General features: G+C 38.8%; 1 protein-coding gene across 7 annotated transcripts in view; it reads left to right on the forward strand.

Annotated features, from left to right (window-relative positions):
* Positions 1 to 22,316, forward strand: part of RGS7 (regulator of G protein signaling 7) — a 552,379-nt gene that overhangs the window by 496,463 nt on the left and 33,600 nt on the right. For all 7 annotated transcript variants that reach the window (XM_082470550.1, XM_082470546.1, XM_082470551.1 and 4 more), the window contains one exon: positions 17,845 to 17,919. In XM_082470550.1, the coding sequence (XP_082326676.1) occupies positions 17,845 to 17,919 (75 nt within the window). The remainder of the gene's footprint in view (positions 1 to 17,844; positions 17,920 to 22,316) is intronic.

Genomic DNA, 22,316 nt, shown 5'->3' on the forward strand with positions numbered 1-22,316 from the left:
GATGAGGCACGGGTTTCAGTAGGTTGCTCACAGATGAGGCACGGGTTTCAATAGGTTGTTCAATATGCCACCTGTGCAATTGGAAGTGATGGCAGCCTTTGCTATGTCTAAGTCTCCTTTGTCTTTCACATCTGACCACTACCCCAGCCTCCACCAGCCCTGCCCTATTGTGGTGCTGCACTACAGTGTAGGTGGGACCTTTGTGGGTACGTGTTTCAGGGTGCAGGCTGTGGCAGTCCTGCTGCCGAGACTGGGGCTGTTCTTGATGAGCTGCCTAAGTAAGTACCATCAATGGCCACCCCCACCACACTCAGACACCACTCCAGGTCCAAGTAGTCTCCGCATCCCAAGATTGAGCTCTGTCCCCGGGCATGGTTGCTCTCATTCCAGAGTGGAGCTGCTTGGTGAATTAAGCTGGGCTGAGTATTCGCTCGGTTCAGGCTGGAGAACAGGCCAGTGTAGTGGTGGGAAACTGGGCAGCCGCTGGAGCAGTCCTTAATCTACCCTTGTAAGCAAGCAAGCAAGTGCCACTCACGAACAGAGTCCAGGCTTCTCACAACCTCTTGTTAGTCCCAGTGACCCTCCAACCAGCCAAGGGGGCTCATCTAGCTTATGTCAGACCCCAGGACTGGGATGCCCAATATGTGACTCAAAATGCTCACTCCCCAGGGTGGATCTCCACCCTTGTATTCTTCCTTTTCCTCTGAGTCCCCTCCTGGGGCACAGGTCCCTACTTGATAATTTCTCTTCCCTTCCTACCCAACTGCATGTGGATCTTTCTTACAGCCTCGGTTGTATAGTAGTCTTTCTGCCAGTTTCGCATTCATTTTCAGTAAGAATTGTTCCACATGTAGACATAATTTTGATGTGTTTGTGGTGGGAGGTGAGTTCCATATCCTCCTACTAGCCATCTTGATCCAAAGTCTAGATACCAGTGTTCTTAAGTGCGCACACACACACACTCATTCACACACACCAAAAAACATTAAATAAAACCCGTTTTGTACTTTTAACATGAGTAGTGCTCAGAAGGCACTATTATATAAAATCTATTATTTCTTTCATTCGTTCATTTACTCATTCACTAAACATTCATTAAACACCTACCAGTTATTAGGAAATTTTAGTCTCTAATGACAAATATTAAGACAGGCAAAGTCCCTATATTTGAGGAGCTTACTTTTCCATGGAGGAAGACAGAGTTAACAAACAAATATAATATACAGGAGTGTTCCAGGTGGAGGTAAGTATTATGATAAAAATTTTAAAAGGTGATACGATTGGAAGGGATTGGAGGCGGGATACTTTAATTCAAGTAGTCGAGTAAGGCCTCTCTGAGACTCAAATGGCAAGGGGAGGGAGCATCTAGTACAGAGGAAAGAACCTTGGTACATATGAAGAACAGAAAGAAGGGCAGTGAGATTGGAGTGAAGTTAGCAAAGGCAAAGAGGTACCAAGTGGGGTTGGAAAGGTAAACTGAGGCTGTTTATATAGCACCTCAAGGAACATGACACAGAATTTACCATGGATCCTAAGTATGATGATAAGAGCTTAGAAGAGGAGAGTGATGATATGGCATTAGTTTCAAAAGGTCACTCTGGCTGCTGTACAGAGAATAGCTTGAGGACAGAGTGAAGAAAGTTGGAAGGGAATGTTGAAGACAAATCAGAAGGCTACTGCAATAGTCCAGATGGGAGATAATGGCATCTCGGACCAGGGTGAGAACAGTGAAGATGGAGAGAAGCAGATAGATTCAAGATGTGTTTGGAGGTAAAGTTCACAATTTGATGAATCAACTGTGGGAAGTAAGGAAAAGAGAGGAGTCAGTGATGACGCCTAGGTCATGGCTTGAATATCCTGATGCATCAATGGTGGTGGCATCTACTGAAAGGAGAACTGAAAAGGAGTAGGCTGGAGGTCAGAGAAATTAAGAGTTCTGGTTTGGACATTGTTTTCCCTTTTGGGGAAACTTAACTAAGGTTAGTACTGTGTCTGGAAAGCTTTTCCCACAAAAGGCTGGGTGTAGAACAGACTGCCTTATTATCCACTTTCAGGATTTGGGGGAGCTGCTTCCTTAAAATGCTGGCCAGTCACCCACTTCAATTTGCTTTTCTTCCCACCTCTCAGAGCACAGAATGAATTTCCAACTCCTGTTCTTCCTGTCATCCCCTGTCTTAGAACTCCAAGTAAATGTTTGATATCGTCTACTCTAATCCACTTAATCGGTGTGTATCATATTTATGTCCTAAGTTTTCCAGAAGATATCATGAGAATTCATCAGCATTTCATTTGCCACAGTTGTTATACTTGCTACCTCACATATACAAAAATCAAACTCTATCCAAAACACAGCCAAAAAATAAACTCTAAAAGTCTTAACTTTTTTAAAGACTTGTTAAAACTCCCACACTTTAACTCATGTGCTTTGATAGGTTCATTTGCTAAAATGTGAGGCACTATGTTAAAGTAGTATTTGTTGGATTTCCTGACCCCTGTCAGACCCCAAGTAACAAATTAAGTGATGGGGTGTTGCTGGAGGCAAGGATACTGAGAACAGCAAAAGTGATGACTGACGGGGAGAAGGCAGAGGCACTCTGAAATGGCATAAAATGACATAAAATCTCAAAAGACGTTGAGAATTAGGGTCACCTCACCTCATAGGCACTGTTGTCTTAAGGACAGCAAAATAAGTCTTGTTCCCAATAATGACCTTGAATCAACAAGAAATTTTGCATTGCTTTGGATGCAATTATGTAAGAATTCAGGGGACATATGGGAATTATTTTAAAAAAACTTTTCCTAAAGGTGAAAATAAACTAAAGTTTTTGGTATTTAGTGATAAGTATGTAATCTGGAAAATAACTTTATGTGAAACCCTCTTTTCTGACAAAACCAAATAAAGTATTTATCGTTTTCTATTTTTGGAAATCAAGTTTAATGCAATAAAGTATATTTCTGAAATCTATCTTCCTTTCTACAGAGGTCTTGCTAACTGAGATTTCTGTTACATGCAGCCTTTCTCTGTGTGCCTGGCCTGTAAAGGGAGGTACACCTCTCCATGTGGGACATATGACTTAGGAGCCTCTCATATCCTTTGGAATTCAAGGCTATTGAATTCAAGGCCACTTTTGTAATTCAAGGCACTATTACATTCAATATATGTAATTCATCATATATTCCAGTATATGATGATTTCTATGAACTTGTCATTTTCTAGTTGTCTCATTGTTATCTATTGTAACAATTATTGTAAGTCTTTTGAACTTACTGTGTGTTATTTATACTAACAAAATTTTATTTGGTTCTTCTTCACCCCTTACATTACACCATTAAATCACCAGTACTAGCAATAGTAATATTTACAAAATTAAAAATCGTTTTCACCAATTCAGTAACTGATTCATTTCCCTCCTTTTGGGCTCTTAGTTTTTATGGTGTAGAAATTTGCTGTTGCCATCAGAGAGCTAGCCTAGGTTTCATTCCTTCATTCTTACATTCAATAAGCACCTTAAGAGTTAAAGTCAAACTTTTTAGCTCATTTGATGATATTAAGCCCGAGGACCAGGGATTCCAAAATTCTGTGTTGCTGCTCACCCTCCTTGAATGAGATCCCAGAGAAACAACAACACAATGTGAACCAAAATGCCACTTCACTGATGGTTACAGAAGTGCCCTAGAAGCCAATCCAGGACTCCTCAGTTTATGGCAAGTTGGAGCTTGTGTGTTAAATCCAAGAGGGGTCTTTTTAGTCTCCCATTTGAAAATCTTTGCATGTCCCCAAATTGCAACTAGATCTTTGTAAGGAAAAAATCATAGAAAGTGCTGGAGATCTGTCACTTGTGTACATGACAGGCCAAGTGCAACAGAACAGAAGGGTCCATGCAGGTCTGCCTCAGGCCTTTGTCTCTTCAAGGAGCTCATATTTTATTCAAGGTAAGTATAACAACTCAGCCTCTACTCAGTGATATTTTTTTTTTTATTCCTAAATGATTCTAGCTGGGAATATTTTCAGTATTTTAAAGCTGAACCTGAAACATGAGTCATGCCAGTGATCACAAAGGCAAACTTACTTGTTAGACTCCTCTTGGTAGCTTATTGAGAACTGTGACAGTCTGTGCCTACACCACAACAGCTAGTGTATAAAAAAGGAATATCACTGAAGGATGAACAGACAGTTCACAGATGTTAAATGGAAGTGGTCTGATTTCAACCAAAGCAGATTAGGAGAATGTGAAGAATAACTTAGGGAAGTACAGCAGAGGCTCTGATTAATAGGAGGCTGCTCTACCACCCTCTTGGTCATTGACCAGTAGATAATAATCTTGCACATTCAATGACGTGCTCATATTGCCAATGATGATGCAGAAAGGCAAAGACCCAGAAGGGTGGGCCAGAGACAGATTATTGTACAAACATTTATGCTGGAAATGATCTGAGTCATGAATCTTGATTGGGACTGCACGAAGAGCTGCATTCCAATTGGAGAATTCAGTAAATATTAAAATTGTCTGTAAATACAATCCCGGAGTCATCCTTGATTCCTGTTTTCACTTACATTTATTTCTCTCCCAGGCTTCCTCATCTCTCCCAGGCTTTCTCTTCCCAGTTGCCAAAACCTAGGAGTCATCACTGACTATTGTCTTCCCCTTAGATTCCTGAACCAACCCATCAGCAAGTTTTAACGCAGATGTGCAGATGCCATCACCATGATCTCTTGCCTAAATTATTGCAATAACCCTGTAACTGTTGTCCTTGCTTCCACTTTTGCCCTGACCTCATCCCAATAAACCATTCCCGAAGTAATCACGACTCCTGAGTGAGTTTTTTGTTAAATAAACTTTATTTCTTAGAGCAGTCCTAGGTTCACAGCAAAATTGAGCAGAAAGTATAGATAGTTCCCATATCCCCCCTGCTCGCCCCCCCCCAAACAGCCACCCCCATTATCAACATCACCAGAGTGGCACATTTGTTATAATTGATGAACCTACATTGAAATATCATTGTCAGCCAGAATCCATAGTTTACATTAGGGTTCACTCTTGGTATTGTACATTTTATGGGTTTGAATAAATGTATAATGACATGTATCCACTATTATAGTATGATACAGAGTAGTTTCACTGCTCCCCAAAATCCTCTATGCTCCACCTATTCTTCCCTCCCTCTCCCCAACCCCTGGCAACCACTGATTTTTTTACTGTCTCCTTAGTTATGCCTTTTCCAGAATGTCATATAGTTGGAATCATACAATATGTAGACTTTTCAGATTGATTTCTTTCACTAAGTAAGACCCATATCTGTTTCTTCATGTCTTTTTATGTTTAATAGCTCATTTCTTTTTAGAACTAAAAAATATTCCATTGAGTACCTGTACCACATTCAACTACTGAAGGACATCTTGTTTTTAAAATTTTTATTGGAGTATAGTTGCTTTACAATATTGTGTTAGTTTCTACTGTACAGCAAAGTGAATCAGATATACATATACATATATCCCCTCTTTTTTTTCATTTCCTTCCCATTTAGGTCACCACAGAGCACTGAGTAGAGTTCCCTGTGCTATACAGTAGGTTCTCATTAGTTATCTATTTTATACATAGTATCAATAGTGTATATATATCAGTCCCAATCTCCCAATTCATTCCACCCTGCTCCTTGGTATCCACATGTTTGTTCTCTACGTCTGTGTCTCTATTTCTGCTTTGTAACTAAGATCGTCTATACCAATTTTTTTCAGATTCCACATATATACATTAATATACAATATTTGTTTTTCTCTTTCTGACTTACTTCACTCTGTATGACACTCTCTAGGTCCATCCACGTTTCTACAAATGACCCAATTTCGTTCCCTTTTATGGCTGACTAATATTCCATTGTATATATGTACCACATCTTCTTTATCCATTCCTCTGTTGATGGACATTTAGGTTGTTTCCATGTCCTGGCTATTGTAAATATAGCTGCAATGAACACTGGGGTGCATGTGTATTTTTGAATTATGGTTTTCTCTAGGTAGTGGGATTGCTGGGTCACATGGTAGTTCTACTTTTAGTTTTTTAAGGAACCTCCATACTGCTCTCCATAGTGGCTGTATCAATCTAAATTCCCACCAACAGAGCAAGAGGGTTCCCTTTTCTCCACACCCTCTCCATCATTTATTATTTGTAGATTTTGTGATGATGGCCATTCTGACCTGTGTAAGGTGATACCTCATTGTAGTTTTGATTTGTATTTCTCTAATAATTAGTGATGTTGAGCATCTTTTCATGTGTTTTTGGGCCATCTGTATGTCTTCTTTGGAGAAATGTCTATTTCAGTCTTCTGCCCATTTTTTTGATTCAGTTGTTTGTTTTTTTGATATTGAGCTGCATGAGCTGTTTGTATATTTTGGAGATTAATCCTTTGTCCATTGATTCATTTGCATATATTTTCTCCCATTCTGAGGGTTGTCTTTTCATCTTGTTTATGGTTTCCTTTGCTGTGCAAAAGCTTTTAAGTTTCATTAGATCCCATTTGTTTATTTTTGTTTTTATTCTCATTACTCTAGGAAGTGGGTCAAGAAAGATCTTGCTGTGGTTTATGGCAAAGAGCATTCTGCCTGTTTTCCTCTAAGAGTTTTATAATGTCTGGCCTTACATTTAGGTCTTTAATCCATTTTGAGTTTATTTTTGTGTATGGTGTTAGGAAGTGTTCTAATTTCATTCTTTTACATGTAGCTGTCCAGTTCTTCCAGCACCACTTATTGAAGAGACTGTCTTTTCTCCATTAGGTAGGTTTATTCCTACGTCTTTTTGTTGTTGTTGTTGTTGTTGAAATAGGGAATGGGACTGTTTCCTTAATTTCTGTTTCTGATCTTTTGTTGTTAGTGAATGGGAATGCAAGAGATTTCTCTGCATTAATTTTGTATACTGCAAGTTTACCAAATCCATTGATTAGCTCTAGTATTTTTCTGGTGGCATCTTTAGGATTTTCTATGTATAGTATCATGTCATCTGCAAATAGTGACAGTTTTACTTCTTTTCCAATATGGATTCCTTTTATTTCTGTTTCTTCTCTGATTGCCTCGACTAGGACTTCCAAAACTACGTTGAATAAGAGTGGCGAGAGTGGACATCCTTGTCTTGTTCCTGGTATTAGAGGAAATGCTTTCAGTTTTTCACCATTGAGAATGATGTTTGCTGTGGGTTTGTCAAATATGGCCTTTATTATGTTGAGGTAGGTTCCCTCTATGCCCACTTTCTGGAGAGTTATTATCATAAATCAGTGTTGAATTTTGTCAGAAGCTTTTTCTGCATCTATTGAGATGATCATATGGTTTTTATTCTTTATTTTGTTAATATGGTGTATCACATTGTTTGATTTGTGTATATTGAAGAATCCTTGCATTCCTGGGACAAATCCCACTTGATCATGTTGTATGATCCTTTTAATGTATTGTTGGATTCAGTTTGCTAGTATTTTGTTGAGGATTTTTGCTTCTATGTTCATCAGGGATATTGGTCTGTAATTTTTTTGTGTGATATCTTTGGTTTTCATGTCAGGGTGATGGAGGCCTCATAGAACGAGTTTGGGAGTATTCCTCCATCTGCAAGTTTTTGGAAGAGTTTGAGAAGGATAGGTATTAGCTCTTCTCTAAATGTTTGATAGAATTCACTTGTGATGCCATCTGGTCCTGGACTTTTGTTTGTTGGAAGATTTTTAATTACAGTTTCAATTTCATTATTTATGATTGGTCTGTTTATATTTCTAATTCTTCCTGGTTCAGTCTTGGAATGTTGTACCTTTCCAAGAATTTGTCCATTCCTACCAGGTTGTCCATTTTATTGGCATATAATTGCTTGTAGTAGTCTCTTATGATCCTTTGTATTTCTGTGAAGTCAGTTGTAACTTCTCCTTTTTCATTTCTAATTTTATTGATTTGAGTCCTCTCCCTTTTTTTTCTTGATGAGTCAGGCTAAAGGTTTATCAATTTTGTTTTTCTTCTCAAAGAACCAACTTTTAGTTTTATTGATCTTTGCTATTGTTTTCTTCGTTTCTATCTCATTTATTTCTACTCTGATCTTTATGGTTTCTTCCCTTTTACTAACTTTGTGTTTTCTTTCTTCTTTCTCTAGTTGCTTTACGTGTAAGGTTAGATTGTTTATTTGAGATTTTTCTTGTTTCTTGAGGTGATATTGAATTGTTGTAAACTTCCCTCTTAGAACTGCTCTTGCTGCATCCCATAGGTTTTGGGTCACAATATTTTTATTATCATTTGTTTCTATGTATTTTTAAATTTCCTCTTTGATTTCTTCAGTGATCTCTTGGTTATTTAGCAGTGCACTGTTTAACCTCCATGTGTTTGTGTTTTTTAGTTTTTTTCCTGTAATTGATTTCTAATTCCATAGCATGTGGTCAGAAAAGATGCTTGATATGATTTCAAATTTCTTTAATTTTTCTGAGGCTTGACTTGTGACCCAAGATGTGATCTGTCCTGGAGAATGTTCTGTGTGCATTTGAGAAGAAAGTGTATTCTTCCGCTTTCGAGTGATATGTCCTATGACTATCAATTAAATCTGTCTGGTTTATTGCATCATTTATTTATTTGTTTTAATAAATTTAATTAATTATTTATTTATTTTTTGGCTGCATTGCTGCGTGCGGGCTTTCTCTAGTTGCGGTGAGTTGGGGCTACTCTTTGTTGCGGTGCACAGGCTCTAGGTGGCTTCCCTTGTGGCAGAGCATGGGCTCTAGGCACATGTACTTCATTAGTTGTGGCACATGGTCTCACTAGTTGTGGCTCGTGGGCTCTAGAGCGGAGGCTCAGTAGTTGTGTTGCACGAGCTTAGTTGCTCCATGGCATGTGGGATCTTCCCAGACCAGGGCTCGAACCTGTGTTCCCTGCATTGGCCGGCGGATTCTTAACCACTGTGCCACAAGGGAAGTCCCTATTGTGTCATTTAAAGCTTGTGTTTCCGTATTTATTTACCATCTAGATGATCTGTCCATTGGTGTAATTGGGGTATTAAAGTCCTCCACTATTATTGTGTTATTGTTGATTTCCACTTTTATGGTTGTTAGCATTTGCCTTATGTATTGAGAGGCTCCTATTTTGGGTGCATAAACATTTATAACTGTTATATCTTCTTCTGGGATTGATCCCTTGATCATTACATAGTGTCCTTCCTTATCTCTTGTAATGGATTTTATTTTAAAGTGTACTTTATCTGATATGAGTATTGCTACTCCAGCTTTCTTTTGATTTCCATTTTCATGAAATATCTTTTTCCATCCCTTTACTTTCAGTCTTATGTGTCCCTAGGTCTGAAGTGGGTCTCTTGTAGACAGCATATATATGGGCCTTGTTTTTGTATCTATTCAGCTAGTCTGTGTCTTTTGGTTGGAGCATTTAATCCATTTACATTCAGGGTAATTATCAATATGTATGTTCCTATTACCATTTTCTTAATTGTTTTGGGTTTGTTATTGTAGGTCTTTAACTTCTCCTGTGTTTCCTGCCTAGAGAAGTTCCTTTAGCATTTGTTTTAAAGCTGGTTTGGTGGTACTGAATTCTGTTAGCTTTTGCTTCTCTGTGAAGCTTTTGATCTTTCTGTTGTATATGAATGAGATCCTTGCTGGGTAGAGTAATCTTTGTTGTAGGTTTTTCCCTTTCAACACTTTAAATATACCTTGCCACTCCCTTCTGGCCTGCAGAGTTTCTGCTGAAAGATTGGCTGATAACCTTATGGGGATTTCCCTTGTTTGTTATTTGTTGCTTTTCCCTTGCTGCTTTTAATATTTTTTCTTTGAATTTAATTTTTGTTAGTTTGATTACTGTGTGACTTGGTGTGGTTCTCCTCGGGTTTATGCTGTATGGGAATCTCTGCACTTCTTGGACTTGGGTAGCTATTTCCTTTACCAAGTTAGGGAATTTTTCAACTATGACTTCTTCAAATATTTTTTCATACCCTTTCTCTTTCTCTTCTTCTTCTGGGACCCCTATAATTTGAAAGTTGATGTTTAATGTTGTCCCACATGTCTCTGAGACTGTCCTCAATTCTTTTCATTCTTTTTTCTTTATTCTGTTCCTCAGCAGTTATTTCACCAGTGTATCTTCTGACTCACTTATTCGTTCTTCTGCCTCAGTTATTCTATTGATTCCTTCTAGTGTACTTTTCATTTCAGTTATTGTGTTGTTCATCTCTGTTTGTTTGTTATTTAGTTCTTCTAGATCTTTGTCAACATTTCTTATATTTTCTCAATCCGTGCCTGCATTCTTTTTCCGAGATTTTGGATCATCTTTACTGTCATTACTCTGAATTCTTTTTCAGGTAGGTTGCCTATTTCCTCTTCATTTATTTGGTCTTTTGGGTTTTTACCTTGCTCCTTCGTCCGTAACGTATGTTTTTGTCATCTCATTTTCTTTGATGGATGGGCCTGTGTTCCTGTCTAACTGGTTGTTTGGCCTGAGGCTTCCAGCACTGGAGTTTACCGGCAGTTGGGTAGAGCTGGGTCTTGGTGCTGAGGTGATGACTTCCAAGAGACCTCACTTTGATTAATATTCCCTGGGGTCTGAGGTTCTTTGTTAGTCCAGTAGTTTGGACTTGGTGGTCCCACCACAGGAGCTCAGGCTCAACCCCCAGTTTGTGAACCAAGATCCCGCAAGCCATGTGAGGCAGCCAAAAAAAAGGAGTATAACAGTAACAAAGAATAAAAAATAAAATTAATAAAGCAAAAAATATATTAGAAAAAATATATAAATGAAACAACAACAAGGTAAAACAGAACCACAGTAGAAAAAAAGAAGCCAGAAAAGGCCTTGGCTGTGGGGGATGGGGCTTAGGCAGGGGAGGGGCCTAGGCTCAGGACGCTCACAGTTGGAAAATGCCCTGGGGGTGTTGGGTGGTAGATTTTAGGCTCTGCTCGGCCTGGGGGGCCTTGGAGTGTGGAGGATCAGGCCCAGTGCCCAAGCAGGCTCCATGGGGCCCAAGTGGGCAGGGGAAACACTGGCCACGTTCCCTTCCAATCCTCTGATTCCCCAAGGTTTTCTCCCCGTCCCTGTTGATTCCCTCATGGTGAGTGGGCCCCTCTGAGTGTGGGAACCCCTCCCCTTCCCCAGCCACCCCTCAGGGTACTGGTCCCATTCCGCCTCCACTTCTCCTTCCCCCTTGCTCTCCCGCATGTCCTACCCGGTCACTTGGGGGTTCCTCTTGTCCCCTTAGGTGTCCGAGGTCCCCAACCAGTGCCTGTTAGGTGCCCTAGTTGTGAGGAGATGCAAACTCCACGTCCTCCTACTCTGCCATCTTAACTGAGCCCCCAGAAATTTGTAATTTTATTGAAGTTCAATTGATCAATTATTTCTTTCATGGATTGTGCCTTTGCTGTTGTATTTATAAAGTCATCACCAAACCCAACATCACCTAGATTTTCTTCTATGTTATCCTCTAGGAGTTTTATAGTTTAGCATTTTACATTTAGGTCCATTTTTGTGAAAGACATAAAGCTTGAGTGAGCTTTTAAAAATCTAAAGCATACCAAGTCACTTTCATGTTTAAAACCCTCCAATGACTTCCAGTTGTGTTTAGAACTGAACCAAAGGTTTTACCATGGTCTATAATTTCTACCTAACTTAACCACTTTCCACGACTCCAAAGTGTCATGGTACATTTCCCTCCCCTCTGCTACAACAGACTTCCTCGTGCCTCTTGACATGTGAAATTCATTCATAAAATACATTGAAGTAGGATTACTTAATTAAGAATCTATAGCCAACAAATAAGATTGAGTAGGAATCAAATGGGTAAATATTATAGAGGGACGTGAATGGAAGGAATTCCAGGGTAATTGCCACAAACAACTTCTTTCAGTTTGTGTTTAGCGTTTAGTAAATGGGTGGGTCAGCAAGGCTGAAAGAATCAGAAGCTAAATCAATTGGCAAGTGCCCAAAACAGAAAGAAAAGCTTGAATTGGCTCTTTAAAAAAATATCCTGAGGTTGAACACTTCAAAAATCTAGAATTACTTTGTATAAGAGTAAGGGATCATTTTAATTGAGGTACAATACATTGCAAATTGAATTTTTAAAACTAGTACATTGTTACAGAAGGACAAATCATTTTCAATAATTTAATTGTATTTGAACCAGTAATTAAATATATTCAAAATTTTAATTTTCCCAGAGTCATGTCTGATTTTTAAATTTCCAGGAATATGTGTATCCCTTACTATCAGCTCTATATGCCACCTCATTCTTAAATCTCCACTTATTTGTCACTTAGGACATTGTTTTGCCCAGTTACACATCAGCTACAGTTGATTGAATTTAAAGAGAGTTGTTCTCCATTACTATTTTTTTTTTAATTTATTTTATTTATTTATTTATTTTTGGCCATGTTGGGTCTTCATTGCTGCACGCGGGCTTTCTCTAGTTGTGGCGAGCGGGGGCTACTCTTCATTGCGGTGCACGGGCTTCTCATTGCAGTGGCTTCTCTCATTGTGGAGCATGGGCTCTAGGCACATGGGCTTCAGTAGTTGTGGCACACGGGCTCAGTAGTTGTGGCTCACGGGCTCTAGAGCACAGGCTCAGTAGTTGTGGCACACGAGCTTAGTTGCTCCGCGGCATGTGGGATCTTCCCAGACCAGGGCTCGAACCTGTGTCCCCTGCATTGGCAGGCGGATTCTCAACCACTGTGCCACCGGGGAAGCCCCTCCATTGCTATTAATAGTGCTGCTCTTCACTAAGGATCCTTAAGACTTCCTAAGTTATCCTGAAAACAAGTGTGCCTTCCACTACAACTAATAAAAATGCATTATGTCATGAGAGGAAATAAATGATTTTTAGATGCTTTTAAATAAAACATCAATAATGAAAGCAAGAATCCCAGCTTCTGGGCTTCCCTGGTGGCGCAGTGGTTAAGAATCTGCCTGCCAATGCAGGGTACACGGGTTCGAGCCCAGGTCTGGGAAGATCCCGCGTGCCGCAGAGCGGCTGGGCCCGTGAGCCACAGCTACTGAGCCTGCGTGTCTGGAGCCTGTGCTCCGCAGCGGGAGAGGCCGCTATGGTGAGAGGCCCGCACACCGCGATGAAGAGTGGCCCCCTCTTGCCGCAACTAGAGGAAGCCCTTGCTCAGAAACGGGGACCCAACACAGCCAAAAATAAATAATAAATTAAAAAAAAAAAAAAAAGTATCCCAGCTTCTGTTTTGCAACTCATTAAGACACTTAAATGAATGCTATGGCAGTAATATTTCTCAATATTATGATCATTTTGCCCCTTCAGGAATGGATTCCAAGACATTAAATTCTACTTTTAATAAATAGTATTATAGTAATGTTACAACACAGCTTAATTCTGTCGAAAACAAATTCATCTTTGAATTACTAGAAATAATGTATGCTTCTTTTCTAGGCCAATGTAAATACAACTTTATTATTCCTTAAATCCAACAATACTGTGTACTTAATATTATATATGTAAAATAGTACATATTTGAACATTTTTACTGAGTGCCTACTTGATAATGGTAACGTTATTTATATCTTATTGGGAGGATATGTTTTGTAGTTCAGAAAAATAATTTATGCATAACATTTCAAGTGGATCTGCTGGGAGCTAGTGGTATATATTATATATGCTTCAAAAAGATAACTGCCTTTTTAAAATACCAAGGCCAACAAGGTCTTATTGTGATTAAAATTGCTTAAAAGCAAAAATTTTAAAAATATTTATCTGCCATATTGGTGAGGACGAACAGAATGTACATAAGAATGGAGGTCTGAAATGTTCTGTTGTTGTGTAATGCCCTGTGCCAACTTCTGTCCAGTCCTTATGCTCCTACATTGCAATGATTCATCTGTCTGGCATCCTTATTATATTAACAGAATATTGAGGTATGGTCAACCTTCATTTTTATATCTTACCATTTATCACTAGATCTGACAATTAGATACAGAAATAGATTTTCTTAAAATTATTTTAAAATTCCCAGAAAAATTTATTGCTGTATTTCATTCACCACAGTGCCTGATTTCTGAAAGCAGTTATTTTGCAAGTATCAACACTAGGTCATGACCTTAATTATTCAGAAATATACTAGACAACTTTGGGCATCTAAGCTTTTTTAATATTCAAGAATCCCCTATTTGACTTAGGTACCAGAGATCTGTCTAAGCATTAGCTGTCCTAAGAGGCTCTTTAGAAATGAAAGGAAGCTGGAAGGTCACTGAGACATGCATCCCAGGTCCAGTTTATTATTTTAACCATTTTGCCATTAGCAAAAAATTTTGAACTGGCATATTTCATTAGCCTGGAATGGGAGCAGAGTTATGGGACATTACCTCAGGGTTCAGTCTTCTAATAATGTTTACTTTTAGGATCAATGCCTTCTTATTAATTTGCTGATTAATGGTGTTAAGAATTGGTTCAAATAGAATTTTAGATGTCTGCTAATGGCTCATTAACTAAATTTGAAAGGCCATACTCTTTTAACTCTGAAAATGAAAATTCTAATTCTTTTTGAGACTGCAGTCAGATACGTTCTTATGCGAGGAAAAACAGTCTTTCCTCTTCATGCCTTCAGTGGTTGACACAATTTCTGGGGCCATTTGTCAATACCCATTTGGTATGACTTGGTATGAAGTATGATTGATTTAGAATTCTAGCTTATAACAGAAGGAGTTTTCAAGTTCTGTTAGTTCAGACTCCTCATGTGCATAAAGAAAATATATTTTCTGTATTTTTTATAATTGGCCAATTTTTCTCAGAAACCCATTTGAAAGATAGTTTTCAATGTGTGTGCTCTGCATGATACAGTCATTTAAATCATCTGCTAGGAAACTTTTGGATAAGTGATCACACTTTCAATTTTTTTTCCACCTCTCCCTGCTGCTATGCAAGGTTGTTTTTGATAGCAGTTTGGGGTACAAATGTTTTATTTTTATATGATCTTCTGGATTCTTTCTGATTTCTGCTTTAGCTAGGTCAATGGAGTCTATTCCTAGGACTGCTATCATGGGGGTACCATCTCATCTCTGGGCACTCAATGCTGGAGTTTGTGTTCCAGACATTTGCTCCCAGTGTAAAACCCCTGCACACCTCGGCCTTGGTCTCAACCTTAGGCTCCCATCCATCTGTTAATCTTGTCAGAACTTCTGCCTCCTTTACTACTGAGGTATGCAATAAACTCTGGGTCTCTTGCCTGCTGTATACAAGCCTCGGGAAGCACTATTTCAGGCTCTTGCCATCTCTCTTGCCAACTCCAATTGTAAAGATTCATGTTGGCTGTGATGGCATGTGGCGATCCTTCTAGGTATATAAATGGGACTAGCTATACCACCCACACATTACAGGCTCCCTCATAATTGTCTGACCATTTCTATAACTCTTTTCTTTCCCTCTGGGGTTTCTTCTCCAGAGGAGGAAAAAGAGGACACCTGTTGAGTGCTGCCTCTTACCTTTATTTCTTTTTTTCCCCTGGTCACAGAGGGACATGCCTTCCTTTTCCTGTATATCATATCCTCATTTATCCCACTCCTTAATGTATAGAAGGAAATCTCCTATGATCTATCTTGCCATGCTTGGCTCTTGATATATCGATGAGAGCTTAAAGAATTTCACTGCCTACACTTCCCTAATGAGCTTAGGGGTGGAAGGCTGCAAGGAAATGGAAGTTGAATAGGAAATGAACACACATTGTTCATGTTTTAAAACATTATCTTTGTTACTTCTAGATCAGTGGTTATGACTCCTGGCTGCATATTAAAATCACCAGGTGGGGAGGCTAAAACATACTTATGCCTAGACCAGCCACAGAAAATTAGATCAGAATATCATATATTGATCAGCCTCATGCTGATAAAGTTCAAGTGAATTGCTCAGTGTCAGGTAGTAATAGGTCTCACCCAGGAGGGTGCTCTTCCTTCCTCCTACACTTCCAAGCAGACCACGGTGCTAAACCAGCTATTTCTATTCTTAAATAGACATGCAAACCAAATTTATAGTTTATTTGATGTTTATAGGGCAGTGTATTATAGTATATATATTTCACATATAACCTACAAAGAAAAAAATGGTTTCTTCATTTACTTCTTTATCCCTTACAACATTGTGGTGGAGTTTTGTCAGGATGGTTGTACTATCAGGGGAGAGTTCTTTAAGGAAAATGTCCTATGTCCTCATTATACAAAGAGCTAATCCCTATTGCTAACCAGTGCTTGTGGAGAACTGCTTATTTCCCTAATCACATCAGTGCTGCCTTTTGCCTTTCCCTCCACCCCATCCCAACTCCTCAAAAGGATTTTTTCCACGTTCATATTTTCTCTGGAGTCACTTTCAAGGATAACTGATGTTTTAATGATCTTTCAGTCTGTGGGGGAAAAATAGAGAAATTGAGCAGAGATGTGCAATGTAATAAATTTTTCTAGTACCGGAGAGCCCTACATCCTGTATCAAAACTTGAAAGTAAAGGAAACACAACCATGTAACTGCTAACTTCCAATCACTTCTAAAGGATAAGTGATATCTGAGGACCTTTCTAGATTTAAGATCCCAAGTTTTTTTTTTTTTTTTTAAGCTAGAGACCCAGGATGCAGAGTGAGCTTGTTTTTTTGTTTTTGTTTTTGTTTTTTTTTAAATTAATTTATTTATTTAGTTGTGGCTGTGTTGGGTCTTCGTTTCTGTGCGAGGGCTTTCTCTAGCTGTGGCGAGCGGGGGCCACTCTTCATCGCGGTGTGCGGGCCTCTCACTGTCGCGGCCTCTCTTGTTGCGGAGCACAGGCTCCAGACACGCAGGCTCAGTAGTTGTGGCTCACGGGCCTAGTTGCTCCGCGGCATGTGGGATCTTCCCAGACCAGGGCTCGAACCCGTGTCCCCTGCATTGGCAGGCAGATTCTCAACCGCTCCGCCACCAGGGAAGCCCAAGATCCCAAGTATTTTTAAGTCTCCTTTCTTCTGTTTCCTGATTCATATTTTCTCTCCCCTACCTCCTCTCTCTTTCTATTCCTCTTCCCTTTCTACTCCTCCCTCTTCCTTTTTCTCTCTCTTTTCTTCCTCCCTCCCTCTTCCTCTCTTCTTCTCCAAATGAAACAGAAGCTTTACAGCTCTTTGTTTCTTTGCAACAGAATGATAAATCTGGCAAAATGACACTTCTGTGGTTGTCAAAAAACAAGGAGCAGGCTGTCCACCCTTTCCCTCCAATCCACCCTGTTTGAAAGGGGTTCACCTGCCTGTGGGAAACAAAAAAGAAAGTCAGGAGTTCCTGAGAAGCATGGTATATTGATTCCCAGTTGCTTTCTTTATCTTCCTCATTTTAACCATTAACTCCATTGCACATTCTGTCTATAGAAAACAAATATTCCAAGTCACTGGATTTCATGAATCATTGTAGAAAAATTACTCTGGGATATGAGCTGGTTCAACTGAATGCCATTGGATTTCTAACTTAGGAGAAGCAAGGAACCATCAGTGTCTTCGTCATCAGAGGGCATACTCTGAGTGAAGTTGAATGCAGGTATCAGCTGGGGGTATCACCCCATTTAGTCTCTGGACACCCTTGCTCTAAATCTGTTGGGTTAGCAGCTGCTAATAATACTAACACCCACTTTCACATGCAAATCTCTTGTATTTCTTTTTCCTGTTTCTCTGGGAGTTATTCTAGAATGGTATCTGAAGACTTTTAAACTTGAGGAGTAAAAGAGTACAAAGTATTTCATCACTGGCTACTGCTGAGAAAAGTGGCTCTGGCCATTTGAAAAGGGTGGCCAGGGACTTGTGTCATCACAGCATTTGCTCAGGTTCTGGAGAGTGAGTGCACTGATCAAAAACTTTACACCCAAAGGTTCCTTTGTCTCTCTGTTTTCCATTTCTAGCCTGGATGCGTAAATACCACTGAAGTGGACATTAAGAAGTCATCCAGAATGAGAAATCCACACAAAACACGAAAGGTAAAATTGATGTTTGTTGTGCTGACCTTGGTAATGTGCTGGACTGTTTAGAGGATGTCAAACACACAAAAAAACCCTCTTCTTCCATTTCATGAGTACCTTCTAGTATCTTCCCTGCTCTTCCTTGTTGCTTGACTGGAAGAAAATCTGGAAGTTCAAGCCCTGGGCTTCTGTCAGTTCCTCTGTCCCCAGGAAATAGCCCCCGTCCAGATTCTCAAGTGTGCCAAGGTCCCAAAGTGTGGTGGGGTGGCTGTGAAAGGAAAAGGATGCTGAGAGAAGAGCCATTAACAGAAAAAGGTATCTCTTTCAGAGCCCAGGAAATGAGGAAAAGTAGGTAGAGATTATCTGAGAAAAAGTGGTACTCATGAGAGAAGGACCTTGTTAGAGAAAAATATGAAGAAAAAAAGACATCATCATAAAGATGTTTAATTGTAGGTATCGTATGAGGACCACGTTTTAACATCAGAATTTAATTTATAGTGACACAACTATAGAATAGTGGTTTGTAGGTTCAGGATCTCTTATGTGAGGAAGTATGTAATAAAAACAAAGTGCTATTCTGAATTCAATGACATTTAATATAATTGCTTGAAAACACATAGCAGAAGTATCTACATTTTCTTCAAGTAACACATACATGTAGAAGGCATTTTTATTTATTCCATAAAAAATGGTTGATGCACATAAGAATGTCTGGCCTATAGCAATCACTCTGAGGACACAGCCGGAGGTCAGTGCCACTAGATCAAAGCATCCCACAAATTTCAAGACCTTCTCTTCCGTAGCTTTTTACTTATGCAGCATTTTCCAGGACATGTGTCCCAGCAGCAGGTACTAAACATTTTTTTTGTAGTCTTATTTCTTAATGTCTTCTTCTTCCATCCCTAGAAACATAGCATTATGTTCAAAGGCCCCAATATGGTCCAAGTACCTTTTCTTTCTTGTAAGACAGTTTATCTTGATGTTAGGATAAAGAAGCCACAGGAAAAGTGCCATAAAATCCATTCAGATGAGGTGCTCAAAAGCTTTTGCCCCTAGCATATCTCTGAGAAAAAGAGGTAAAGCCAGACCAAAGCAAGCCTATTGGGCCCTCTCTCTTATGATCAGCCCTACTCAGTTCCTCTCATCCTCTGCTCACAGCATGGCCTGAGTGTACCGGGACTAGCTTTGTGGAACCAAATTCAAAAATCTATCAGCTCTCCCAAAGTACCTTAAGCCACTTCTCTCCACTTTCTGAATTTTGAAGAGTTCAAAATACATTACTTTGTGTCACTTCCCCCACAACAGACACCAAGTGAGCTATGCTCTGATTCAGAAGAAAAAGTATATGGATTGATGAGATAGAACTTAAAGATTAATAATTTTTTACACTCTCCCTTTAGCACTGCACTCAGTGATGATATCTTACCAGTGCTTCACATTGCATCATTCTTTTTGAAAATTTGGGAAGCATTAGTTTGCAGTGTTTATAGCTGTTTATACATGAAAATATGGGTATTTCTTTGCTTCCATATGCAAAATGTGGAAATTTAAATTTTAGTGTGTTATAAAATGGGATAAATTATTCATATCTTAGAGCAGCACAAAAGTGTTTTAAGTAAGAAGTAAAATAAACTTGCAGGCAAGAGAAACTCTGCTCAAAATAGATAAAAGAGTGCAATAGTCTAAAACCCTGGGAGTAGGCCAGAGCAGAGTTAGCCCTGGATATTACTGGACGCAGGGACTCAGACACAGGCAGAGCGCTCTCTCATTCTTCTCTAGTCTCCTTTCTCTGCCCTCCGTCTGCACTGGCTTCCTCCACATGGCATCAGACATGGTCACAATCATTCTCCAGTTGAGCTGAGAATCCAAAGGAAAGAGAAATATTCCCTCCCCCATCACCAGTTAGAAAAAATCCCAGAAATTCCACTCCACATAGAAAGGCATAAAAGCTTCCTGCACTCTTTAGTTCTTATTTTAAAGTCCCCTCCCCTTGACCAAAAAAAAAAAAAAAAAAAAAAAAAAAGTAGGAGAGAATTTTCTTAGATCTCTTCTGAAATGTAAAGTGAAATCACATATGAACAGATTTAAGTAGAAAGTCAAATCTGTTTCATTTAATGAATAACCTATTCAGTATTCATTTGGATGATACTACATATGAAAAGTGCTGATCCAGGCACCCTGGGGAATAAAAGCTGTGTTAATCAAGTCAAAGCATCTTGGTTTAGTAATTACCTTTGCTATTAAAATTCAAAATGGATCCCAATTAGTTAATTTGATTTTCCCCCATCTGCAAATATTAAGACACTGAGAAAATTTTATTTATCTTTCTCTCTAGCCTTACCCACCCTGTGCCAAGATTTCTAATACATTTCATTTTTCTAAAAAATGCAAATCCTTTTACATTGCAAATGATCCTCATAACTTGTCAGCCAAAACAGGATCAATTTTCTTACCTCCTTTACCCGTAAATTAAGCCCTGAACATAAAATTGCATTATTCGTGGCTATTTTCACTCTAGCCAATAATCAAAGTTAAAAGCTATCACTGGTCCCCAGAAAATGAAGCTATCTGGGTCCAGCTATCACTGGTCCCTGAATCATGAAAGGGAGAATTCATGATGTTTACTTACATGTAAGACTAAAAAGGAAACTTCCCAGTAACCTCAGAGCCAGTGGCCAGGCTGCTGGAAGACTACTTGAAACAACACTGCCCAATGGCTTGGGTCTTATATAGAACTTCATGAAGATGATATGAAATGCATGCATACTGAAATAATCATAGAAATGTAGAGCTAGAAGATAATTTATGGATCATTTTACTTCTATGACACCATAAATTGTGGTTTTTTCTAGAAATTTTTCTAGAACTTTTCTAGAATTTTTCTAGAAATCTTCTAAATTATTTTAAATCTTAACCAAAAAACTTACTGTTAGAACTTTCAACTATCTTGTCTTAAAAGCATTTTTTTACATGAACTAGAGATTCTTATTAAAGAACTTTAAGTAATTAAACCAATGTAAGCAAGAATGGAAAGTTCACACCTTAGAATCTTTTTTATTTTCTTTATCAAAAATTAGCGTGAGACAACTGAAAAAATAGCAGACATTGGAAAGTACGATTGTTTCATTATTAGTGATCTTTCACTTGCCTAATTTTTAAATAGCCACCTCAGCCATTATTTCAGAGTTCAGAGGGTTATGTTATTTAATCAGCCTCAAACGCAACTAGTAGTAGTTCATGCAGGCCTTTTCTGTTTCTTCAGTGGAAACTAAGTCTCCTTATATTCTAGGCACTATGCTTTTGTCATTCTTTTCTTTCATGATACTTATCACAGTTTTAATCATGTTTATTTGTGTGATTCTTGTGTAACCTTTAGGTTGTGAGTTCCAATGAAAGAGGAAGCATACCTATTTTTGTCTATGTCTATATCCCTAATGCTTAGCATTATATCCAGCATATAGTAGGTGTTCAATAAACGTTGAATAAATGCCAAAAGGAAAGAAAAAGAAACAGTCCAATCCATTTAGTTCAGTCCTGTTAATAATTAATTCACAGCATATGTGCTACTCCTTGGGTTGAAATGTATGCTCAGTAACAAGAATTGAGTTTCATGAGACTGGGGCTATGGCAAAGGAGGGAAGATTGAAGGACCTACCAAAGATAGTCTGAAAACCAAGTCAAATATGTTAAAGATGGGCTAAGAGCAAAATAACGGGGAGTCACAAGGAAAAAGGGCCCAGGTATAGAGCCAAAAGGTTAACATTAAGAAGAGGTGGAGTCCAAGTGAAAACAGGTCAGTTAACAAAACACATTTGAATTTAGAGTTACTGGTAAGGTTGGTGATGGGCCTGAAAATTGGCTCGGTTAAGCATCTACCCTCTGCTGATTTCAATATTTTCTTTCCACTATTTGGTAACTTTAATTCTGTGGGGCTCATGAAACTTTATCATGTCCTCATCCTTCATCCTCATGTCCAAAGAAAAAGTGCTCAGTAGCTACATTAAGTTCTTTATTTTAAAGTAATAATACTTTGAATTTAAACAAAAATTAATTTGGCCTCTTCCTTGAGTTGACATGTGAGATGTCTCACCTTCAGTTGGGAATAAATTTTTGTCCCTTTAAGTCCCCAGGTCTTTATTTATATATAGTATGGGTCTTTCTCAAAATAGAGCATTCCTAAATAGCAGGTTTGACCTTTTGACAAAATAGTAAAGAAGCACTGGGACATTAAGAATTTCAAAGATGTGCAAAATCTTAGGGGTCACTGATGTTTGCAAATGGCACCCAATGGAACCAAATGACAAGGCCAGTATTGTAAGGTAAATAACCCAATTCTGAGATGGGAAAGTAGGCGCACTCTGGAGTGTCTTTATCATACCATCAGAGACCAAATCAGCAATGGAATTCTTAACTTA

This window comes from Balaenoptera physalus, assembly GCF_965194825.1.
Source record: "Balaenoptera physalus genome assembly, chromosome: 1".
Classification (NCBI taxonomy): Eukaryota; Metazoa; Chordata; class Mammalia; order Artiodactyla; family Balaenopteridae; genus Balaenoptera; species Balaenoptera physalus.